Source organism: Puma concolor, chromosome B4, assembly GCF_028749965.1.
Source record: "Puma concolor isolate L17-30 chromosome B4, mPumCon1.1.hap2, whole genome shotgun sequence".
Classification (NCBI taxonomy): Eukaryota; Metazoa; Chordata; class Mammalia; order Carnivora; family Felidae; genus Puma; species Puma concolor.
In genome coordinates, this window is record NC_141673.1 from 15,132,880 (window position 1) to 15,159,659 (window position 26,780).

At 44.9% G+C, this 26,780-nt stretch overlaps 1 protein-coding gene across 1 annotated transcript in view; it reads right to left on the bottom strand.

Annotated features, from left to right (window-relative positions):
- Positions 1–26,780, bottom strand: part of ABTB3 (ankyrin repeat and BTB domain containing 3) — a 318,626-nt gene that overhangs the window by 109,072 nt on the left and 182,774 nt on the right. The window contains exons 2-3 of the mRNA XM_086712439.1: positions 25,266–25,415; positions 8,415–8,619 (exon numbers count right to left, since the gene is read on the bottom strand). Coding sequence (XP_086568565.1) covers positions 8,415–8,619; positions 25,266–25,415 — 355 coding nt within the window. The remainder of the gene's footprint in view (positions 1–8,414; positions 8,620–25,265; positions 25,416–26,780) is intronic.

Below are 26,780 nucleotides of genomic sequence, written 5' to 3' on the forward strand. Positions count from 1 at the left end.
ACTCTAGTTAAATTCATATAACTTAAAAAAAAAAAGTTTCACAAAACATACTTACTTTACCTCATGAAAACTTTTTTTCCTACTGTAGTTCATTTATTAAAAATTTAGGTCACAACCCACAACATTAGGGGTCAAAAAAACTTTTACTGGAAAGGGCCAAAGAATATTTTCAGCTGTGTGAGCCATCTGACACAGCTAATCAAAAATGCAAAAGCAGCCATAAATAATATGTAAACAAATAAGTATGGCTGTGTCCCAATAAAACTTTATAAAAACAGGCAGTGGGCCAGATTTGGCCTTTGGGGCATTGTTTGCCAATCTCTCCACTGCACTGATTTAATGGCCCATTAACAGGCTGTAACCCACAGTTTGAAAAATATTGGGATTAGAGTTGCTTTCACCTTGTGCCAGATGCAGCAATGCTCAAGTTACGAATGGATCCTGTTTTAAAACTTTGTCTCTCCAGTTAATTGTTTAGTATTCAACATGCATGTTTTCCCTCTTAGAACCATTTACATGGGTGTTGGGATTCCAGGCCAATCCACCAAAGCCCACATACAGCGCTGCAGAAAACAGGTCTCCCCCTCTCCATGTGTCCCCATTTGTCCATTGACTCTGGATTTCTCCAGGACTCAGCAGCACTGGGCTGGGCATTTGATGGGACTTTTGTGCCAGACATGATCACTGGCCTTGGGAAGATGAGGAAGTAGCATTCCTCCTCTGGGAAAATGCATTCTGCATCCCTGCTTAGGATGTCAGGAACAGTCCTTCTCTCTCCTCCTTGCTATCAAGGTTCCCAGAGTGTTAGGGTAAGGAGTCCTAATGTTGAGGCAGTATTTTGGTTCTCAGCTGTGGTGTGTAAGCCAATCAGTTGTGACATGTGTGGCTAACAATGGTCAGAAGTACTCAACTGAACACGTGATTCACTTGTGTGTTATTTATACAAAAACAAATCAATTAGAAGAGTGTGGTGAAACTTTGTCAAATTTTGCAGCTGCCTGGAAACACTGATGACCTTACTGTGTTTAGAGAATTTCCCATATTATTAGTCCATGGTTCAACAAGGTAGGAATTCAACTTCCCAGACTCCTTTGCAGCTAGGGTGCAGGCATATAACCCAGGCACCACTGATTTGGAAGCAAGTAGTATGACATAGATAGAACATGAAGCTGACAAGGGTGTTGGTAGAGACATTCAGCTTTCATGGCTAACTGTGACAGAGATCCTGCCAGGAGTGTCCAATGCCCAGCCTTGGTGGTATGAGGTATCTGCTGAAGCAGTCCTGGGGTACAACTTGGACACTGCTCTAGGTTGTGCAGCCCCAAAGCCTGCTTTTCTGGCTTTAACACCCATCAGAAGTCTTCTTAAGTTCTACTAAACACTTAGACTCATGGGACTATCATAAGCCACACATGGCCCAGCAGGATAGCATCAGATGTTCCTTTCAGTAGGAGTCCTTATAGCAATTCACCCATCCATCCTAGAGCTCTCTTCTGCCCGGGTGACACTCAGGTGAAAGTAGATGAGATCCACTTGGGTGACTGTGAGAACTATCATGGTTTATGAACCCCACTATCTCTTGTAGCAACTCCACAGATATAGTTTCCAAGGTCCATGCAAGGACACTGCCAATGACAAGAGCCAATGAAATCAGGGAAGCCCAAAGCTCTGGAGATTTATCAAATATTTATAGTACTAGCAGGTTAGATCAATTTTACCAATCTAGAGTTACTCTAACCATAAGCAATGCTGCTTGGTAATGTAGTGGATACTGAAATTTTTATCATATTTCCAGGAGAAAAGAGCTAGAGAATTAACACAACGTCTAATTCTGATGCGGAAGAGGAAAGGATCTACCTAAACTGGGCCTCCCAGAGGTCATCTTTCTGCTTTAAGCAGTCATAGTAGGTTTAACCTTTGCAATACAGTATTTTTACTAATAATGCTGTTTGTGTCAAGGATATCTCTGTCCACTTGCATTCTGATATACACTCCTTAGGGGGAAGGAATGAGGAAGAGTTACAACAGAGTGCTTGGAATTCTACACAACCCTGGTATGTCCACTGGAGTATGTTAACCTTAGACTATCACCTGTCATATATGCCACAGATGAGAAAGCATCAAGAACTGATGTGTTGGAGTGATCCTTTGGTAGGGTGAGTGTCTTGGAAGATGTATTCGGGTACCATTAACTTCTAATGTCTGTTATGTTTGCTTTATTAGCTCTGTTTCTTCAAGTGTAAATTCTTCATTTGTTAAGATGGTTTCATTTCTTTCAAACAGTTGGTGATTGGTGATTATATACTCATGTTTTAGGTCCAGCTTCCCTGGTAGACAGTGAACCACATCTGTTTATACAGTTCTGCTTGCAAAAGGGATTGCCTAAGTATATGTTTTTGTTTGCTTTCAGTGAGACTGGGGGAGGACAGAACTACCTAATTGTCTAGTCTTCTGGTTAAAACACATCTCTGTACCTCTCAGGCATTGCCAGCTACCTCAGGCAACAAAACAACAAAATAGTCCAATTTATCCTGCTATTTTTTTTTTTTTCATTTTTTGGCCATTACTGAAATCATCCATGGCCAAACACATCTAGGAATCACTGATATTTCCAGTAATGATATAGGGGAGGAAAACCTTGTCCCAGACTTAAGATGATTCTATTTAAATTCAGTAGCCTCAGATCTGAGTTTTTTACATTTACATTAAGATGTTTACACTTATCATTACTAAAATAAATATTGCCTAATCATAAATCTTACAAAATAAACATTGCCTTATCATAAGTATATAATTATATATAAACATATAATAAAACAAATATTGCCTAATCATAAATCTTACAAAACTTATCTGGGTTTTTTGAGTAAAAATATCTGAAGTATCTGAAAGATTTTATTTATTGATTGACAGTATGATATGTTTATTCTGACATTGAATTTAAATTATTGAAGATTCTGTCCTAGGAAAAAATTAAGTAGAATTACCTATTTCTTAGAAAATTCTTCAAAATATTGGATAAATATTGAGTAAATGAAAGCCAGAAATAAAGATGACATCTGAACTAAGATTTCTTTGTAAAACATCTGATGCTCCAATACAAAACAGGCTTTGTTGATGACATTGGGTGTATTTATTTTTAACTAACTTAACAAACACTTGTTAAGCCTGTGTAATGTCCCAAAATACTATGCTGGGTTCTAGAAAAACATATAAGAGGCAGATTGTTTCCCTCAGGGAGCTTTATTATAAACTGAATTAAGGGATTAAAAAAATTAGGTCACAAACTAAGGCTGGGTACCATAATTAACAGCAATTTATTTTTTTCGATGGAATCTGAAGCTACTGTCTTCCTGGAGGCACTTGGAAGGTCAGCATTGTATTTCACAGAGCATCATAAATCTCCAGTGACCAGGCTTTGGCACATATCAGATTCAGTGATATCAAAGATTGGATTCTCCTTGATACAGAATGTTTTCCTCCTCTTCCTTCTCCATGTTGAATTTGCCAACACTTGACTTGAATAAAATTCTAAGTCTGACCTTTTAGTCTTAGACTCTACTCCATGTGGTCTGGGTCATGCCTGTCTGTCTCACTCTGGACCTCCAGCTCTTTACAGGACCTGTTCCTGGTACATGCTTCCAGTGACCCAAAGAGCTGCTCGGAAAGATTTTAGAAGCTCAAAAACTAGTCGCCAAAGTTCTGGAAAAACTTAAACTATAGAAATTTCACACTGGCACTGAGCTCCTTCAAAAATCCCGCAGTGAAAAATGAAACTATCCAAAACAAATGTAGCAACTCTAAAGCTGTGCCCACATGAAAGAGTAAAATAGTGCATGTAGGCCTACTTCCAAATACTCCAGCCAAGGAAGGCTCTTTTGACAAGCAGAGATGATTTGAGGTATAAAACAATCCATATTTCAGTCAACAAATGTTTCTGGCTTTCTGCTGGGCATGGACGAAAGCAAATAATATTCAGTCCCTTTTCTGAAGAATATAGTCTAGTGAAAAACCATATAAGCACCATGGCCCTACTTGACATTGCCAGAATAAAAATAAAGAGTTAAGGAAATGTTGTTTGATTTTGGGAGTGAGGAGAGAGAAATACAGAGAGAAAAACAACTCCAAATTGGAGTCCATATCCCACTGGAAACTTCTTATTTAGAAGTTTTGGTATGGAGCTGGTGTAAACCCTTCACTGAGAACAGAAGTCATCTCTCCTCTGAAGCCCTTCCATGTGTGATTTCAGATGCTAAATGCCAAGGCCTATTCCATCAGGGAGCAGGAGAAATAGCTTTCTGTCTAGAAGAAATACACACACAGGTTTCTGCAGGGACAATGGTAACAGCATTTTGGAGGCTCCCCCTAATAAAAAGATGTATGGTATCAGCTACTCTTTTGGGGGGTGAGAGGAGAGCTCCTTTTGTGCCAGGCATGGCACCAGAGTCTTAGCTACAATTTTGAATTCACTGCTTACACCAGTCCCATGAAACTTCTGTCACTCTCATTTTACAGTCAATGAGGTTCAATGAGGAAGAATGGCTTGTTCAAGGTCTCAGATAATCCAGTGAAGAAATGGGCAGAAGACATGAATAGACACTTCTCTAAAGAAGACATCCAGATGGCCAACAGGCACATGAAAAGATGCTCAACGTCACTCCTCATCAGGGAAACACAAATCAAAACCACACTGAGATATCACCTCACGTCACTCAGAGTGGCTAAAATGAACAAATGGGGAGACTATAGATGCTGGAGAGGATGTGGAGAAACAGGAACCCTCTTGCACTGCTGGTGGGAATGCAAACTGGTGCAGCCGCTCTGGAAAACAGTGTGGAGGTTCCTCAAAAAATTAAAAATAGATCTACCCTGTGACCCAGCAATAGCACTGCTAGGAATTTACCCAAGGGATATAGGGGGCACTTGTACTCCAATGTTTATAGCAGCACTTTCAACAATAGCCAAATTATGGAAAAAGCCTAAATGTCCATCAACTGATTAATGGATAAAGAAGATGTGGTTTATTTATACAATGGAATACTACTTGGCAATGAGAAAGAATGAAATCTGGCCATTTGCAGCAGCATGGATGGAACTGGAGAGTGTTATGCTATGTGAAATAAGTCAGGCAGAGAAAGACAGATACCATATGTTTTCACTCATTATGTGGATCCTGAGAAACTCAACATAAGACCATGGGGGAGAAGAAGGGGGAAAAAAGTTACAGAGACAGAAGGAGGCAAACCGTAAGAGACTCTTAAATACTGAGAATAAACTGGGGGTGGGGGGTAGGTTGCTCTTGGTGGGCAGGAGGGGAAAGTGGGTGATGGGCATTGAGGAGGGCACCTGTCGGGATGAGCACTGGGTGTTGTATGGAAACCAATTTGACAATAAATTTCATATTTTTTTTGTTTAAAAAAAAAGGTCTCAGATCCAGAAGAAGCAGGGCTGGAATGCAAAGCCAAAGCATCCCAAAGCCAAAGGTCAGCCTAGTTTCCAAATCCATATTCTTTCCAGAGGACCAAAGTAACACAACTCAAAAAATGTCAAGTTCCACTCGGCATTTTGTGATGACCTCTGAAAAACCAACCAAAGAAGAAGGGAAAGACGGAGACAGAAGTGACTCCATAGCATTTTGGGCCATGTTCTCTTTACTCTGTTTTCCTTCAAAGCTCATGCATCTTCACATCTTGTCCCAGAAAGTCTGGAAACCTCAGATGGTCTCCCAGACTTATAGCCACTCCAGCTACACTCTGAATTCTGAAAGGGATTCCAGAAGAGAAGGTGGAAGCCGTGTAAGGGAAGATGTAATGGGGCCATACACGGGTGTTGTGTAGGGGCAGGGAGTACATCACATGATGAGATTCCTGTTCTAGAAGTTTCAGTCTGATGGCTATGAGGACGATGGAGCTGGTCAGAGGATATTAAGCCTTACATCCTGGGAGACCATTTAGAAATCCAATGCAGTACAGAAGTAAGAGGGAACAAGGTACCCAACCACACAGTGGCAGCAATCTGGGAAGGAAGGGAGAGAGCAATGGGAGGTGTTGCAGGTGCGGCATCAGTAACACATGTTGACCAGTGGCTGCAGGACGGGGTGAGGGGGAGGAAAGAGTGTGGGGCGAGGCCCACTTTGCTGGGTTGGTGGTGATGCCACCCTTAGAGATGAGGGAGAAAGGAAGGACAGCTGGTTTCGGAGAAAAGATGATAACTTCAGATGTGGGGTAGTTGTGAGCACGCACAAAGGGACATGTTCCACGGGCAGCTAGGTCGATGGGTTCGTTCGTTCTCTCTACAAAAATTTACTGACTCCCCACCTAGCACCAGATGTTGAGCTTGGCGTTAGGTGTGGAGGGACAACCAGAACAGATGTGTTCTCTGCCCTCATGAAGCTGACGGGCAACAAACGAACACGTAACGAAATTATGATTATCAACTGTAGTAAGTGTTATGTGGAAAAGAAATAAGGTGTGATGAGAAGAACCAGTCTGAGAGTGTGAGACTTGATGGGGAAACTGAGGCTGACTAGGACGAGGAGGTTCTGGAGCTCAGAGGAGGTGCTGTCTAGCTGGAGTTGGAAGGGAGTCATCTGGGGCTCAAGTGCATGTTGGCAGGAGGTAAGTCAGAGATGCTCACTGTCCCACAGGCTGTCAGGGCGGTATGCCTAAGAGCTAGATGCCCCACAGGCCGAGGCTGCTGGCTCCCATTCTCTCAGCACTAAGGTTGCACATTCACAGAAAGCGCTCCTGCTGTCTCTGACTGAAGTTATTTTCTGCCCAGGGACAAGGAGCATTTGGCCCCCTGAATTCGGGCATCTTCGGCATGTGGAAATACACGTAGGGTACCCACTGATTTGGCCTAGACCGTGGGATGCCTGATGAAGCTAACTCCAGACTGGATTGAAATATTCATGCTAACTTGAGATTCTTAAAAACAAAACAGGAACAAAAACTCAGCAACTTTTGTCTAACTCGTGCTCCATTCTCTTCCCTGAAATGAAAGCCAAGAGACGTGGTTGTAAAAGGAAGCCCAAGGAAGCCCCAGTCCATTCCTGCAGCAGCAAAGCAGCCAATGAGCATTTCAAAATTGCTTGGAACCATTTAACAGAGAAAAGAAAATTGCATTGAGTCCACCAAAATGCAGATAGTATCTACAACAGAAGCAAAAGTGAACCTTTACTGAGCATTTACCGTGTGCTGGGCACTGTTCAATTCACTCACTCCTCCAACAGCCTTATGAAGGATTTACTTTTGGTAGCCGCATTTTTCAGATGAAGAAACTGAGGCATGGATAGGTTAGGGTGCTTTCCCAAGGCCCTCCCCCTCCTCTGACTTTTAATTGGAAGAGCCAGGATTTGAACCCACTCTCTTAACCACTCTTTTGATAAATGGGTCACTACTAGAGTAGTTGCAGCAAACAGGCTCATGTGGAAGCAGGGCCCGACTTGTGAGGCGCTGTGGGGAGATGGGCTCTGTGGGGTGTTCCCAGTGTGGTTTCTGATACTCTGCCTCTGAGAGGGTGAAACCGTCCTGGGGCTTTCCAGACAGAAGGGGACCTGGGAACAACTTAGTTCAGCCACTGGCTTACAGAAAGGGAAGTTGAGGCACAGAGAAGTGGAGGGAATGTGCTTGGGAGGGACAGAAGCTGTGTCTGAGGAAGTGTCCCCTCCCTGGAAACCCTCCCTTCTTCCCTGTTTTTAAAAAAAATTTTTTTTTTCAACATTTATTTATTTTTGGGACAGAGAGAGACAGAGCATGAACGGGGGAGGGGCAGAGAGAGAGGGAGACACAGAACTGGAAACAGGCTCCAGGCTCTGAGCCATCCGCCCAGAGCCCGACGCGGGGCTCGAACTCACGGACCGCGAGATCGTGACCTGGCTGAAGTCGGACGCTTAACCGTCTGCGCCACCCAGGCGCCCCCCCTTCTTCCCTTTCCCTTAATTCTGCTTGAGCCAGACAGTCTCCTGGCCACCTCAGGACCCACTTCAGCTGAGCAGGTGTTTATGGTTCCCCAAGGGAGTTTTAGGGCAGCCAGGAGGAAATGAAGACACCTCCCACCCAATGGTCTCCCCCATAGCTGCCTTCACAAGGGAGCCACCCTGCACAGCAGAGTCCTTTACGCCTTCAGAATCTGCAGATCCACCTTTCTGACCCAGGCCGTTTTTAACCCAAACTGGATCAACCCTATGCAAACCCATTTCAAAGACCCCACCTGGGTCTCAGACACCCCTTGGAGCACAAGATTCCAACCTGGACCCCTCCAGCGAGTTTCTGGGCACTGTGCAGTTGTGACCACCAGCATGGCTCCCCTCTTGTACCCCTCTGCCACTCTGGAGAAAGCACCCACCCACTGCAAGGTGGTGTTGGCCAGAGGAGCTCCTCTCTTTGGCCATCCGGAGCCAAGGCAGATCTTACCTTTCCACCTGGAGGTTGACTTTGGAAGGCTCCACGTTGGGATTTTCCCATTCCATTTGTGGGCAGTGCATGAAATAGCAAAGGGTGTACAGGGCCTCTGGCTCCCAGTAGAGCGCCCCCTGCTTGTGGTGCAGGGGGGTGCCGTTGCCATGGTGCTTGGCATTGAGGGGCTGCAGGTGATGCATTGCTCGGGACACCAGGTCACCTGTGGACAGAAGTAAGATTTCAGATCCTTGTCAAGGCAGTCATGACTTGCAGAGAAGATGTGCTGAACATCTCTGCAGAGATTCCTTTTTTTAAAAAAAATTCTTAATGTTTATTTTTGAGAGAGAGAGAGAGAGAGAGAGAGGGAGAGAGAGAGAACAAGTGGGGGAGGGGCAGAGAGAGAGGGGGAGACAGAATCCGAAGCAGCCTCCAGGCCCTGAGCTGTCAGCACAGAGCCCGATGCAGGGCTCGAACCCACAAACTGCCAGATCACCCTGAGCTGAAGCCAGATGCTTAACTGACTGAGCCACCCAGGCGCCCCTCTGCAGAGATTCTTAATCCTGGGACTCCCTCATTCAACTGGAGTGGTCCTCTGGGACCTCCAGGTCTCACATCGAGTGGAGAGGAAAGCATCTGTTCAGTCACCACATGACTGTCCCTGCTTGCCAGGTTTGGGCTGCACTTGAAGCACAGAGGGCTGCTAAGATAATTAGAGTCCTGCCCTTCTGGAACCCACTGCTTCTAACAAGGCACAGGAAGCCTTTTGTGTACATCACCTTGGGACACACCTTCTGTCACATCCTTTGCTGTAGCCAGTACTGTCTTCCCTGCAGTCACAAGTACAGTCATGGACTACACTGTCTCTTGCCTCTGAGCCTGTGCATATGCTATTCCCTCTATCTAGAATATTCTTTTTCTCCTCCTCTCCAGGCTAATTCCTACTGATCATCCAGGTATGAGCTTATGTATTAACTTCTCAAGGAAGTCCTCCTGGAATCTCTCCCACTCCCTGTGTGTTTATCACACTATTCTTTCTTTTCTTTCTTTCTTCCTTTCTTCCTTCCTTTCTTGGACAGAGAGAGACAGAGCATGAACGGGGGAGGGGCAGAGAGAGAGGGGGAGACACAGAATCGGAAACAGACTCCAGGCTCCGAGCCATCAGCCCAGAGCCTGACGCGGGGCTCGAACTCACGGACCGCGAGATCGTGACCTGGCTGAAGTCAGACGCTTAACCGACTGCGCCACCCAGGTGCCCCAACACTATACCTTCTTATCACAGCATTTAGAGCACTGTGTTAGGATTGCCATTTCTTTGTCAGTCTTTCCCAATGATAGAAACTCAGTCTTAAATGACACTTACTATATTGTACTTCAATTAATCCTCACAGCACCCTAAAGTGGGTACCTTCATATACCCATTTTACAGATGAGGAAACAGAGGCCCAAAGAGGTCAAACAACTTTTCAAGGGTACACGGCAGCCATACGTGGCAGAGCCAGGATTTGAACTCAGGTAGTCTGGCTCCAGAATCCACGCACTGAACCATGCTCCTTGAGGGCGGGGGCTTTGTCTTACTCTTCTCAGCACCAGCAAGTCCTGGGAACACTCTAGTCTTTCCCCTGCTTTCTCCAAAGGGAAGGAGCCTTCTCCTTCATCAGACCAATCTGCATGCCCCCAGGCTGGCCGCATAGGGAGGATCTTCCTGTGGGGAGGCTGGCTGGGTCTGAAATTCCTGTCTTTTCTAGGCTGAGATGGTGTTCCCCAAACTTGGGCCATTTTATACCACCTTCTCAAGTGCAACTACATCCAAGCATCATCTGTGCGATCATTTACTTAATTTTAAATGGATTCATTTAGTTTTTTTAAGTATGGGTCTGAAGGAAATGTTCTGTCACTTATAAATGGATGATCAGTATCACTTGCCATAAACACAAGATAACTATAAAAGTTAATTCAACGAAAACAAAACCATATAATTAATTTATAGCTGAATTCTCATACTGTTTTTTTTTTTTTTTGTTATAAACAACAAGTGTTAGAGAAGTATTAGGGGTTCATACCAAATAGAGCCTTTCTTCTTGAAGCAAGGAGAATTAAAATAGAATTTTTCATTTTTTCCTCCAAATTTTTATTTAAATTCTAGTTAGTTAACATATAGTGTAATATTGGTTTCAGGAGTAGAATTCAGTGATTCATCAATTACATACAACACCTGGTGCTCCTCACAAGTGCCCTCCTTAATACCCATCCCCCATCTAGCCCATCCCCCACCCACCTCCCTCCATCAACCCTTAGTTTGTTCTCTATCATTAAGAGTCTCTCATGGGAAAAAAATATCTCTTAGGGGTTGCTTCTCTCTCTCTCCTTTTTTTTTTTCCTGCCCATATGTTCATCTGTTTTGTTTCTTAAATTCCACCTATGACTGAATAAAATAGAATTTAAAAGGATCACTCCATGACCCATGTTATTGAATGTACTTCTCTGTTCCACTCATCCAGTAGCATGTGTTGCACACTTTGGGAAACACTCAACTAATATATTTGTGATGATTAATTTTATGTGTCAACTGGGTGAGCCTATGGTACCCAGTTGTTGGATTAAACAGTAATCTGTAGGTTGCAGTGAAGGTATTTTTCACATTAACCTTCAACATTTAAATCAGTAAGTTCTGAGAAAAGCAGACTATCTTCCAAAATGTGGGTGGCGAGCCTCATCTAATCAGCTGAAGGCCTTACGAGAAAAGACGTTGAAGAAGGAATTCTGCTCTCACACTCAAGACTGAAACATCAACTCCTGCTGGAATTTACTGTCCCTCTACTCTGTCCAGGAAGCCCCTAGTGAGGGAAGGAGACTGTCTTCCCCATTCCCAATCCTTCACTGCCCAGTTGAAACCAGGCCTGCAGAGTCTATCACTTCTTTGTCATCCAGCTGTACCTTTTAACATGACACTTCGACCTAAAGTCCAAAGCCAAGAAAGTGAGGCCACTTCCTCAAAAGATTGACAAGAGGGCCATTCATCCCCCTTAGGGGAGTCAACTATGGAGATGAGGTCTCAGCTAAGGGTAGAAATGGCAAATATTCCCCTTTCCATTCCATGTCCATGGCAGACATGGTTAATCAACTGCAGAGCTCTCATGCACTAAGTGTAGATGTAGCCTCTAAATCCTTCTTGAGACAAGATTCCAAGTGGCCACTATTTCTTATAGGGGTTTTCAGAGGAAAAGAAACTTCCATGTTGTCAGAGTCCTGAGGCCTTAGCAGGTCAACCTAACCAGAGTACAACCCACTACGCTTAATATCTGGACAGCAAGCAGATGCAGGGGTTGAACAGAGAGTAGTGGGGGGTCGCTTCCTTACTCTCCCCTGCATCTTACCATGCCTAGCTCAGAGCCTGACCCTCCTGTCTCCATCCATTCCCCACAGCAGGAAAATATGCCCAAGAAACTGAAAAAAAAAAAAAAAAAAAAAAAAGAGAGAGAGAGAAGGAAATTCTCTTTTAGAAGTAGGTGGACAGGGAAGACCCCAAAGGGACCTGCAGGTGGAAAATATGGAGAACCAGTGCTCAAAGTTAGGTAAGAGGCAGGGGAAGGGATTCAAATCCCAGCTCTGCCACTCCTCTGTGTACAGCCCAGCAAGTTGCTTAACCTCTCTGGTGGGAAGTGATACGCCTCCATCAGGTGGTTGTGAGGGTCACACGCAGAATGAGGAAATGCCTGGCACACTGTTGGCACCAAATAAGCAGCTCTCTTAGGCTCACTGCTCTTCCTTCTCTCTGGATGGTGAGACGGGAAGGTGGGTGCCTGGGACATGCAGGGACAGTCCAGCCCATGCCCTGACCCAGTGCCTGACTTGCAGCTTCATGCTGGGGTTGACATCATTAGGAATCAATGCTACAAAGCTGCTCACCCCAGGCATGTGTTTGGGGTGCAGTTAGGTCCTTAACTGCTTCTTCTTCCCTCTTCTCTCTACCCTTTCATCTTTTAGAAACATGCTCCTCAGGAGGGAGGGAAAAAGGAAGCCAGAAGCCTGCTTCTAGGCTGGTCATGTCAGTCTGTCTCGTAAGGGGCGGCTCTAAGCACTGGCAATGTAAGAGCCCAGTCGGCCAATGCTGAGCAGGAGTCTGGAAGAAAACAACAGGATGGCAGGTCCAGGGTGGGATTGGGCACAATGCCAATGTGTTGACTTTTCTGATGAGGAGGATGATATGAGGTAGATGGAGTGGCAGCAGAAGTGGGAACCACGATACATTGAGAACCTGCTACCAGGCCACTTATACATTTTCCAGTTTAATTATATAAGAACCATATGGGACACACCCACTTCAGAGATGGGAAAATCAAGGCAAGGGGCAATTGGCCCAGGTGTCACTCAGGAAGTAGCAGGCTGTGACTCCAGCTAGGCCTCCAGGGCTCATGTTCTTTGTCACTACACCACAGTCCCTCCATAAAGGCACTTATCTAGAATCTACCTCAGGGCATGGCCTTTGAAAAACTCTGGTGAAGTGTTTGAGGGCTAAATCCCAAGTCTCCCAAAACATATGCCATTGCGGAGTCCATGGGCCAGGGCTCAGGAGATTGGTCAGCCTCTGCTGACAGAGTAGAGCTTCCAGCTGAGGGGTCTCAGAGTCCGACTGGTCTGCAGGAGGGTGTGGGGGCTGATGGGTCAATCCGCATAAATGACCCCGCAGCCTCTTAGAAGATAAATTGCCCTAAGGGAAGAGAGCCTGGAGGGGCATATAAGTAACCAGCAACGTATAGGCAGGAAGCTGGTTATGGAACCAACAGAAGCCTGGTCTCTCCGATCAGAATTCCAGCCCAGGCGATGGCAGAGCTGAAAGAGCTTTTCTTGGAAAGCTGTGAAAGTGGGTAGAAGCCCAGCAGCTGGGCTCTGGGGCCAGAGGATGAGGTGCCACACAACCCAATGAGGTAGGTCCTGATAGCATATCTATTTTACAAATGAGGAAGCTGAGTCCAGGGAAATCATTTGGCTAAGTCACACTGCTACTGAGTGAAAGAACTGAGCTTCAAACGACTGTGATTTGGGCCTCTTAGCCACTGTATCACACTGCCTCCATCATAGTAGGAGAGAAGGGGTCTTCATTCACTGTTAGCTCATCAGGAGCTCCAGAGACCATGGCTGACTTGGATACACCCAGAATTTTGGCAGAAAAGCTTAGCCCATGTTTAACTGGCATCTGTCAGTAACCACATCCTTGGTGGGCACAGAGTGGAGACAAGCACAGAGGCCATGGCAGACAGGGTCAATGGCCAGCAGCTTTGGAAAGTATTGCAGACTTCCCAGTTCTGCCTTTGGCTGTGATGTCAGGGTCCTTAAAGGTGGCCCTAGCTGTGGGCAGGGGCAAAGTGTGAGGTTTCACACAGATTCATGGGAGGCCAAGATTTCAGAGTGAGCCACAGCAAGGCCGGAGGAAGGGATGGCTATATGTGAGATGCTACCTGGGGACTCTCAAAAACTGCTGGGTGATTCTGTTGCCTCTGGTGATGTGTCTAGTAAGAAGTTGTTATGGCCAAGGTCAAAGAGGCTGCTGCCTGTATTCTCCTGTAGGACTTTGATGGCTTCCTGTCTCACATTTAGGCAGAGGAAAGGGAAACAAAGGCAAAAATGAACTATTGGGACCTCATCAAGATAAGTCTTCTGCATAGTGAAGGGAACAACAAAACTGAAAGGCAGCTTACAGAACGGGAGAAGATATTTGCAAATGACATATCTGGTAAAGGGTTAGGATCCAAAATCTATAAAGAACTTATCAAACTCAACATCCCAAGAAACAAAGAATCCAGTGAAGAAATGGGCAAAAGACATGAATAGACACGTTTCCAAAGAAGACATCCAGATGGCTAACAGACACATGAAAAGATGCTAAGCACCACTCAACATCAGGGAAATACAAATAAAAACCATGAAGAGATACCACCTCACACCAGTCAGAATGGCTAAAATTAACAACACAAGAAACAACGAGTGTTGGTGAGGATGTGGAGAAAGGGGAACCCTCTTGCACTGTTGATGGGAATGCAAACTGGTGCAGCCACTCTGGAAAACAGTATGGAGGTTCCTCAAAAAGCTAAAAATAGAACTATCTTATGACACAGCAATTGCACTATTAGGTATTTACCCAAAGGATGCAAAAATACAGATTCGAAGGGGCACATGCACCCCAATGCTTATAGAAGCACTATCAACAATAGCCAAACTATGGAGAGAGCCCAAATGTCCATAGACTGATGAATGGATAAAGAAGACTGTGGTATGTATATACACTGGAATATAACCCAGCCATCAAAAAGAATGAAATCCTGCCATTTGTAACAACATGGATGGAGCTAGAGTCTAAGCAAAATATGTCTGTTAGAGAAAGACAAATACCATATGATTTCCCTCATATGTGGAATTTAAGAAACAAAACAGATGAACATATGGAAAGGGATAAAAAAGAGAGAGGGAAACAAACCACAAGAGACTCTTAATGATACAGAACAAACTGAGGGTTGATGGAGGGAGGTGGGTGGGATACGGGCTAGATGAGTGATGGGTATTAAGAAGGGCACTTGTTGTGAGGAGCACTGGGTGTTGTATGTAAGTGATGAACCACTGAATTCTACTCCTGAAACCAGTATTGCACTGTATGTTAACTAACTAAAATTTAAATAAAAAGTTTAAAAAAACCCACAAAAACCTATTGGGTGAACTTTTCAGAGATGCTGGATTTCCAGTGAGTTTGCACCTAAGAGGCAGGGTCTGAGGGCCCCCCTCACTCCCAGGGGGGGTGCAGGTAGAAGGACTTCGGCTCCCTAATAACTGACTCAGCACATCACTCACAGTCCTTCAGGAGGAAAGCTGGGCTGCAAACAACAGGGGGGGAGTAGGGGGGAAGAAATGAAGGGGGAAAGGCCCCCATTAGGAAAATCTGAGGAGCATTTCTGTTTCTAAATCGTAGGATGCATGGTAACCTCTGGAAGGAGAACAGTAAACTGCTGGGTGCTTGGCCAAAGAACCAAAGACCCAGAGACTCTGAGAGTTGGGTGTGGCCTCCAAGCTGATCCTGGGTGTCCTCCTGGGTGTCATCTCTGTAGCATCCAGCGTGGGAAATGTCACTGTCACTGTTGTTATGAACAGTAGTAACAGGTGCCATTCACTGAGCACCTACATTGGGCCAGGGACAGTGAGTAAGCACCTCACAGGCACTGTTTCTAATATTCATGTGCTCTGCAAAGCATGCGTTATGTTAGACCAGTTTTACAGCACTAATCTGTAGCTGGGGGGATTTTGCCTCCCAGAGGACACTTGTCAAAGTTTGGAGACATTTTTGGCTGTCATACTCAAGGGCCTGATACTTGGTATCCTATGGATAGAGATCAGGGATGCTGCTAAACATCCTACAATGGACAGGACAGTCCCCACAACAAAGAACTTAGCTCCAAATGTCAATAATGCCAAGGTTGAGAAATCTTATTTTACACATAAGGAAACTGAGGCAGAGACAAGAGTCCAATCTGGGTCTATCTGACTCTAATGCCTGTGCCCTCACCCTACATCCTACTCTTCTTCCAGAGACGGCCCAATGCAGCTGTGGTCAGCTCCAAGTCCATACCGAGGCAATCCGGTTAATGAATGCTCCATGCCCTGATTGAGTAATTCCATTTCTGGGAATCCTTCCCAGTGTTAGAACCCAAAATGCAGCAAATCTTTATGCACAAGGATTTTCACCCAACCTTCTTTATGGGATCCAAAATTTGACAAAGAAATGTATGTTTAAAAATAGCAGCATGGTTAAATAAGCTCTGGTACATCCATGTGATGAAATAATAAATGGATGCAGTCATTAAAAATGTTTACACAGAACTGAAATAACACACAAAAAAATACTCCTGTTAAGTAAAATTGAAAAACAAATGAAATTCACAATCGCATACTGTGAGATCAGGATTATGTTATTTATTTATATTTTATTTATCATTATTATTTTTTTTTTTAATTTATTGTCAAGTTAGCTAATATACAGTGATACAGTGTGCTCTTGGTTTTGGGGGTAGATTCCCGTGATCGCTGACATACAACACCCAGTGTTCATCCCAACAAGTGCCCTCCTGAATGCCCATCACCCATTTTCCCCGCCCTCCATCAACCCTCAGTTTGTTCTCCGCATTCACAAGTCTCTTATGGTTTGTCTCCCTCTCTGGTTGAAACTATTTTTTTCCCCTTCCATTCCCCCATGGATTATGTTATTTAAAAACTCTGCACTGAGTAAACATCAAAAAAAAAAAAAAACCCAACACTCCAAACAACCTCCAAAATATTGACCAAAGATTTCTCTGTCTAGTGGGATTGTGGGTGGCATTCCCTTCCGACTTGTCTATAGTTTCTGAATTTTGAGTTACGGCATGCATGACTTGGCATTATCAGGATAATAAGCTTACCAAAGTGATATGTTTTCTTTCGTATACCTTCCATCTACGTCAGGCTGGAGTATCATCTTTCCATACATCTTTCTCAAAAGCTCTCATGAAAAAGTTCAGAACAAGAAAACTCACAAGGGAATGAAGAAGAGAAGGTCCATGATTTGGACCCCTGTACCACCCTTCTAGTTCCCCAAGATGCTGGGGCACCTCTGACCTTGGTTGGGCTAACCATCTCCTCTGAGCATCATTTAGCTAGCCCTGCACTTCCTCTTTTCTCACCTTGGAGTGCCCTTTCCCTCATTCTCTCAACTACTGAAGACCTTTAAGCTGTGACCAAGTATTACTTCTTCCATGCAGCTCTCCAGGATGCACCCAGTCAGAATCCCCCCTGTGTACCCACAATACCTGCTAACAAAGTCTGACATATTACTTGTTTCTGTCATGTTTCATGGTTAATTGTTCGCACGGTATGCTTTCCCTACTGAGCCTCAAGAGCAGAGACTGTGCTTCATTCATTGTCCTGTTCCTGGAGGGGCAGGATGTGTGGTGGCTAAAAACATGCTGTCTGGACTCAGACTGCCTGAGTCTGAGCCTCCAATGTGCCACTAACTAGTTGCATGACTTTGGGTGAGTTATTTAACCTCTCTGTAAATGGGGATTTTTGTAAACTAATGGATTTACTGGGTGGATAAAAATAGTACCTACCTTATAATATTAAATGAAGTAATGCATATAAATCACTTAAAACACTTGAAGTCTAGCATACCCTAAGTGCTTAATAAATATTCAGCACTATTTCTTTTTTCTTATCACCATCACCATCGCCATCATCATTGTATCACCATCACCACCATCATCGCCACCATTACCATCACCCTTACTACCATCATCTTCATCACCACCATCACTTCCATCATTAATGTCATCATCACCATCATCACCATCACCACACCATAACACCACCATTACCATCATCATCGCCACCATCACCACCATAATCACCACTACCATCACCATCATTACCATCACCATCATCACCACCACCATCATCACCATTACCATCATCATCGCCACCATCACCACCACCACCACCATCATCACCATTACCATCATCATCGCCACCATCACCACCATAATCACAACCACCATCATCACCATTACCATCACCACCATCACCACCACCACCATCACCACCACCATCATCACCATTACCATCATCATCGCCATCATCACCACCATAATCACAACCACCATCATCACCATTACCATCACCACCACTACCATCATCACCACCACCATCATCATCGCCACCATCACCACCATAATCACAACCACCATCATCACCATTACCATCACCACCATCACCACCACCACCACCATCATCATCGCCATCATCACCACCATAATCACAACCACCATCATCACCATTACCATCATCATCGCCATCATCACCACCATAATCACAACCACCATCATCACCATTACCATCACCACCATCACCACCACCACCACCATCATCACCATTACCATCATCATCGCCACCATCACCACCATAATCACAACCACCATCATCACCATTACCATCACCACCACCACCATCATCACCACCACCATCATCATCGCCACCATCACCACCATAATCACAACCACCATCATCACCATTACCATCATCGCCATCATCACCACCACCATCACTTCCATCATTATCGTCATCATTATCATCACCATCGACATCATCAGCCTAGTTCCTGACTGGAGGCCCTAAGGTCATCTCTGAGGAGGTCTGGCCATGGGAGATGGAATTGGCACAAGTATTCTGCAATCGCTAGCCCCATCTCAACCACTACCCTACACGTATGTAGAGCACATATCTGCTGCTTCACCTGTTAGCTTCAGGAACTGAAAATAACAAACACACTTGTCACTAGCTGCTCTAAGTTTGGGCAGCTGCAGTTGGTTCCAGAAACCTTATAGAATTCACTTATAACCAGGTTTCTCAAATGTCAGCCATGGGGGAATCACCATCAGGACTTCTCTCATATTTGTGGGCTGCAGGTACAATTTATCTACTTAATGTTTTTCTTTAAATTAGCTCATTCTTTCACTCATTGTAAAAGGAAGCTTCATATCAGTGCCATAAATGGAAAACCAATATTTTTCTAGTGCCCATGAAAAATTCATAGCAATTAAAAATAAAAAGTGTTTTGTGTATCACCTATGATCATCTCCTGTCCCACCCTTGGGAAATGCTGCTGTAACCTGCCAGACTCAGGTTATCAGAGAAGCTCCCACTAGCCATCCCCCTGCATGCCAGATGTGATCTCCCAGGACAAAGGGCTATACATTCCAATGGTAGGCTTCTTTTGAACAGAAGACAGCAATGGAGACAGCAACTTCACCTTCTTCCTTCCGCTCTGTCTCATCCACACTCAGCTGCCACTTACTACAGTACGTTTTCAAAACATCCTATAACCCTGGGAGAGAAAGTATCGTCACCCTTTTTCCATAGATGATAAAACCAGAGATCAGAGTGACCAAGTCACTTGCCTTATGTTACACAGCATGGAGGAGAAAACAGAGGCATTCTCCAGCATCTTAAACTGCTGTTTAACCTGCCTCACCCAAACCCCCTCCCTTGAAAATGAAAGAATGAAAAGACCACGTGTAATCCAAGTCATTAGATGCAACAGAAGACTGAACTCTGGATTCAGCAGGAAACTTACCATTCATTCACTCATTCATTCATCAAATATTTAGTGAGTCCTACTGTGTGCCAGGCATCGTTCCAGTCCCTAAGGATATAGTGATATTAAAACAAAAATCTCTCAGCTGCCATGGGTTTACAGTTTTAGTGGCATGGACAGAAAATACATGAATAAACATACAGTATGTCAGGTGGTAGTAAGTGCCATGAAGAAATTGAAGTGGGAAGAGTGTATAGAGAGCAGTCGGGAAGGGGGAGGCGGGTGGTCACAGGAGGACCTCTCTGAGGAAGTGACATTTGAGCAGAGGCCTGAATAAAGTGACAGAGGAGCTTTGTGAATATCAGGGGAAGAGCTTTACAGGCTGAAGGGGCAGCAGTGCAAAGGCCCTGTGGTGGAGTGGAGTATTTGAGAAATACCAAGAGGCCACTGGCCACTTTGCTACCTGAAAGGGTCACAGGTGCACCCCAGGGGCTAGAGGCAGCACGACTCTCTGAACAGAGCCCAGCTACATTCCAAACAAGGAGAGAAACCTTCTTGTCCAAGCAAAAAGGACTGAGCTTTTTTTTCTTTCTAGTGACACTGAGGAGAGATAACCCAGAAACTCTTTTTACTCACTGTTGTAAATTAATGGCCCCATTTTGACTGCCTCATTGAGTGGAAGCGACAAGTTCACAGTTTAGTGTGAAAAGACAATAAAAAGAGGCATTTTACAATGAGGCTCTAATTTTCTCCCCTCTAAACCACAGAAAGCAAACACTGTAATTAACGACTGTCCAATGGGGTTTCATTGAGAGCTTGTGGCTAAGGCTGGGACATCAGGCAGAAGAAATGAGGTAAGACCTCAGAGGACACAAATGTGGGATTGAATGGAGCCAAATGCAGAGTCAAGCTGATTCAAAAGTAAGACGATCCAGGACTTCTGCTTTTCCCATGGCCTTACTAGGAGAGACCGGATGGACCCAATTCCCTCAGATCCGCTCACTGGTTCAGGGAAGGAGTGCCTGAAGGAACTGCCCACCAGTCTCTAGGTCAACTGTGATGTTCAGTGCATCACCGTGCAAATTTTCTAGGGCTCAAAGTTAAAAAAAAAATCCCAGCCTGTGTTAGTTTGGGGGTCTCTTAGCATCCTAATTTAGCTTTGTGCTCAAATATTTTAGACACACGTAGGTTTAGTTCCAGGTCTCTGAGATCAAAATCCAGTTCCATAGAATATTTAATATTCGAGTGGACCTTCATCAGGAGTTCCCCTCATTTTCTTCAGATCTTTTTTTTCACAGACTCATTCGCTGTGTGCCATCCCATTATTCACTGACATGCGACAGCGATTTCCCACACTAGGAGTGATGTGTTAGGTGTTCGTGATGCGAAGCTGAATTGGAACACAGTGAATCAAGGCAGAGAAAGAAAAAACTGGGTTTGAATTATCACTGCCACTTACCAGCTATGTGGCCTTGGGCAAGACACATATCCTTCCAAGTCTCAGTTTCTTATCTGTGAAATGGGAATACCTTTAATCTATTTCAGACACTTGGCACACGGTAGGTGCTCCAGAAAGAGTGGACGTATTTTCGCACCAAGCCATAATAGGCTGGACAAAGACAAGTGCTCGGGACATCCTGATTGACCAAGTTCTGAATTTTAATGTGATGCTCTGAAGCTATAGGCAGGGTCTGAAGCTATAGGGAGAAGTCTCAGCCCACAGGGTGGTCCCCATCTGGATAGAATCCTTTGTGACTTTTTGCACCTCTGATTATGTTTAGAGGAGAGCATCCACGATGCATCCTACAGACCAAATGGCAGATCCTCAGAGCTGGAACACAGCCCTCACTGTACCTGTAACATGTAGAAACATCCAATGGGCTTCTCCCAGAGGGAGGGCAGTCTAGAGGCGAGGCGGAAAAGTTCAGTCCCAAGCCTTCCAGCTCATGGGTATGGTTGATCTTAGACAAGTTGCTCATTCTCCTCTTGCCTCCATTCCTGCCAGTGTGGACAACAGTCATTACACTGGAAATAACTCATGTGGATTTATCATAGTTCCCTGGTTCAGTAACATCAGCTGCTGCTATTATTATTACTGACTACTGAGAAGGCCATGGGTAGGGGCTCGGCTCTTGACACTGGGCAGCCTGATTCCAGAAGAGCAGGGATATCCGGGAACGAACTCACTGCATCTCGCCCTTGCAGAAAAACAGTAGTTTCTATAATCCACACTGGTAGAGTAATCTCTGAATATGAAGAACGGCTCTCTATGTACACAGAGACAGCAAGGCTTGTATTGATTCAGACCACAGAGCAAGCCACTCTAAATTACAGTCAGATCAGAAAAGAAGGCACTTTTATTACCTCCAGTCGCTGAGGTGGCTTATCAATGTGTTTCTGCACACACGTTCTGTGAGGCTGACTTAATGAACGTACAAAACCCCTTTGTAATTAGCAGCACCCCATTTGTATGCCAACAATTCGTATGTGAAAGTCAACATTCAACGAGAACGACAGCGTCTAGTTTACAGAGCAAATTGTCCTTAAAAACAGTTCATGCGGCCAGCCGCTCCTGTAGGCTGCCTGCTTTGGTGAAGTACAGATTTATTTAGCAAATCCTTTCCTAGAAGAGTGCCAGAAGTCGGTAGGGCCCCAGCCCAGGAGCCAGACTCCAAGAGGGATCCTTAACGTTTCCCAGGAGAAACCTTTGGGATGCCAGTGCAGAGTCAGTGAGGGAGCTCTTCCCAGGTTATGTCCACACAGACACCACCCCACTCTGGGGGCCGCTTGGACCTGCTACAACCAAATCTCTGGGGAGCTGTTAAAAGGCAGACACTTTCTTATACCTTTCCAATTATTGAAGATTTCAAAATATCATTCGCACACATCACTGCTTCAAAATAATGGAGTCATCAAAACTGTTGTTAGATCCTGTTACATAATGTGCTAATAAAAGTGTAGAATGACTACATCGCAATTTTGATTAAAAAGATTTAGGAGCTGAATTTTACTTATTCATTTTTAATGTTTATTATTTTGAGAAGAGAGACAGAGCATGAGCAGGGGAGGGGCAGAGAGAGAGAGGGAGACACAGAATCTGGAGCAGGCTCCAGGCTCTGAGCTGTCAGCACAGAGCCTGATGTGGGGCTTGAACTCACGAGCTGTGAGATCATGACCTGAGCTGAAGTCGGCTCCTTAACCGACTGAGCCACTCAGGCACCCCTCAGTAGCTGAATTTTAATATAATCAGCCTCCTTTGTAAATGTGTCCACTTATTTCATGCATTTAAAAATATTATTCTGAGGCAGGGTCCACAGGCTTCACCAGACTGTCAAAAGGGTCCGGGGCACCCAGAAGTTTAAGAACAATAGCCAACTGGTAGCTGGAGACCCTGTGACTGGTGGCATCTTGTGACTTCTGGGTCTGATAAGAATCAAGCACAATTTCCAAATTCAGGTGCAAGGAAATCAGCTCCCTAATGACCACAGGGCTCACAACGGCTTCAATCAGCTATGACTTCTCTTTCTGGAGGGGCAAGCTATGTGCCTGTCCTGTGTATACAAGAATTCCTTTGGGAAGAGGTGCAAGTTGCCTTCTGGACCCTGAATCTTTCATGGTTCAGAACTGTCTAGAATTTCACACCAACTCATACTTCGACATAATCCAGCATTTCTGAGATCAATGCTCCGGTCCCATCAAGAACACAACAGTCAAGTAATTTGGCAATCAATAGAATCGTAAGTAAATACAGTTTTATTATTTTGTTCTGAATGGCCAGACTCAAAGAGCACAGCCCTGAATTAGAGGGTGCATAAACATGGCAAATCACTGCTCAAACTGGAGACACCCAACCTTCCTGACAATCCCTCCCTTCTCTCTGCCTTTCTGCTCCTCTCTCTCCCTCCCTCCCTCTCTTTCCCTCCCTCCCTCTCTCTTCCTCTCTTTCCCTCCATCCCTCCTCCTTCATATTTCTTGAAGGCGTACTACGTGCCGGGCAGTATTCTTGGCATTGGGATTACATCAGTGAACAAAATAAATATCTCAACTTACTCTCTGTAAGAATATATTCAGAGATAAATAATTTTAAAAAAGGAAATGAGTACAAATATAGAGTGTGGCTAGGTGGAGGGAGAAGGCAATGATTGCTAATGGTTATCAAGTTTCTTGCTGGGGTGATAAACACTGGTGTTCTAAAACTGATTGTAGTGCTGGTTGGTATACCTTAGTGAGTAATTAAAACCCACTGAATTGAACACTTTGAAGAGGCAAACTTATCTCAGTGAAACTTTTGTTAAAAAACAAAAAATACAGGAGGATAAGGGTCTTCAGGGTATCATAATTTTTTTTTTTAATTTTTTTTTTCAACGTTTATTTATTTTTGGGACAGAGAGAGACAGAGCATGAACGGGGGAGGGGCAGAGAGAGAGGGAGACACAGAATCAGAAACAGGTTCCAGGCTCTGAGCCATCAGCCCAGAGCCCGACGCGGGGCTCGAACTCACGGACCGCGAGATTGTGACCTGGCTGAAGTCGGACGCTTAACCAACTGCGCCACCCAGGCGCCCCCAGGGTATCATAATTTTGTGTGAGACTTGAAGGTAATGAGGGAGTCAGCCATATGGCTATCTGGTGGGGGAGTGGTCGAGGAAGAGGGAATAGTAAGTGCAAAGGTCCTAAGGCATGCCTGCTATATTCACGGGAAAACAAGGGGCCAGGATGGCTGGGGTGGGCCTTGGGGGAGAGTGGATGAATAGAAGGGATATGTGGGGTGGCTCGGAAGCAATTGTAAGGGCTTACTTTAACTTTTCCTATGGGTCTGATGGAAAGTCAGTGGAAGATTCTGAACAGAGGAAAGATGTGATCTGACATATGCTTTGTATAAACATTTTTTAAATTTCTTTTTTTAATGTTTATTTATCTTTGAGAGAGAGAGAGAGTGTATGTGTGTGGCGGGGGGGCAGAGAGAGAGAGGGAGACAGAGGGTCTGAAGAGGGCTCTGCGCTGACAGCAGACAGCCTGATGCAAGGCTCAAACTAGTGAACCGTGAGATCATGACCTAAGCCGAAGTCAGCCGCTTATCCGACTGAGTCACCCAGGCGTCCCCCGGACGTACGCTTTAAATGGATCTCACTGGAAATCGACAGTGACCAGCCACCCTTTATAGACCATTTACTGTGTGCCAGCCACCATGGCAAACCCTCTCTATGGGCATTAGCTCATTGAATCATCACAACTATACTATACTTTAAGTTAGGTACTATTTTTTCTTTATTTTACTTTTTATTAAAAATTTTTCTAAGTTTATTTATTTTTGAGAGGGAGAGTACCAGCAGGGGAGGGGCAGAGAGAGAGGGAGAGGTGGAGCGGGGGAGGGGGTAGAGAGAGACAGAGAGAGAATCCTAAGCAGGCTCCGGGCTGTCAGTGCAGAACCTGATGTGGGGCTCAAACTCACAAACTGAGATCACAACCTGAGCTGAAATCAAGAGTCAGACACTTAACCGACTGAGACACCCAGGCACCCCTATTTTCTTTATTTTATAGAAAAGGAAACTGAGGCTCAGAAAACTTACGACAGTGACAAAGCCAGGAAATTTACCAGGCCTGTCTGACTCGAGCCCTTGCCTTCCCCATGGCTATCATGGCACCGTTTTGTGCACACAGCATGTGCTCAATAAAAGGTGTCACCTGGTTGGTTACAAAGCACTGTCCTGAGGGCAGTGGCACCTTGGGCACGGAGAGAGCCAGAGAACGGCATCCACTTACTCAGCTCTGCGATGCTGCCCACACGGGTGGCCAGCAAGGACTGCTCGATGGTCCTCAACTCCGACTGGCTGAACATGGGCATTTCCCCCGGCTTGTTCGTCCGCTGAGGGTCTCTGTGAAGGTTCAGGCTGTCTGGCAGGCACAGCACCCCTGCAGTGGGTGGGGAGAGAGAACGAAAGAAAACAGGCCGTTATTTTTCAGTTAAGCAGAGGAGGGGTGTGAAAGCCTTGCACAAGCTCAAACCACACCAGAGTTGGTACTGCAAAGCCAACACGGGGACCAGGGCTCTGAACTCCTTTTAGAAGTGATGACTAGTTATTTTAAAAGATTTTCTGAGAATCCTGACCTGCTGATTTTAACAAACGTGTGGGTATTCATCTGCGTGCACACATTGCTAGGGGACACAAAACAGAACACTCTTTCCCCCTCCAGCCTGGCTTCTATCCACTCAGAGATGCCTTTTGAGAAGGCAGCAGTCACTGTCTCATTCTCCCTCCCAGAGGTGGCTGCCATCCCTGAACGTCCCTGAGCAGCCTGCTGGCAGTCGCTATTTGCCCAGAAAACTTAACTCTGGGTGGTTGGGCTGTTATTTGCTAGACAAAACTCTGGCTTTCTCTGTGGAGTTACATGTCAGGAGGTAGGAGAGTCCCCATGGACATTTATAACTTTATGGTGAAAACCTATAGGAAATCCCTGGAATCGAATAATTTCTTCCCTTCTTTTCCATTCCATGAGCATTTAGCAAGAGCTTGAGAACTTAATTCGGTTTCTTATTTAGAAATATTCACTTCTCCCTTCACCACCCAAAAGTTCCTATGCAAAGCATGCTTTCTTGCTCCTTGACTTTGGGCTTGACGAACTGACTTACTTTGGCAGAAAGTATATGAAGGGACATGATGGAACCGAAGGCCTGAAAGTGCTTGTATGGCCAAACTTGCTCTCTTGTACCTCTGCCATCATTGTGAGTGGAACATTCCCTTGCTAGTCTGCTAATCGAAGGGTGGTGAGAAGACACATGGAACAGATCTAGTACCTCCCTGTAGCTTCGAGCTCCTCCACAAAAACAAACATGTATTTGGTATGCCTTTGAGGTAGTGTGGGTTTTTTTTACTCAGCATTGTTTTGGTGATAACTAACAGATACAACTACCAAGTGCAGATCATTGACGACACAATGGGCAACGCAGGCAGGTATTGTGCTGTGCTAGGGATTGAGGATTCGGTGATGGATAGAATACACACACTCTCTGTTCTCGGTGGGCTCATAGTCTAAGTGAAGGAGAAGACCGTTAACACACATAACCATGAAGCCGTATAGTACATGCTCTACTGTAGGAGAATAGGAGGAATGAAGGGGTGTCTTAGCAGGGATCTGAACAATGAGTAGTTGTCAATAAATAGGAAGCATTTATTGAGTGCCTACTCTACTCCCAACCCCGTTAGAGGGTTGCATTTTGGAGCTACAAAAGCAGCAGAAGACATATTCGAATAGTGCATAAACTAACCAAGGAGACAA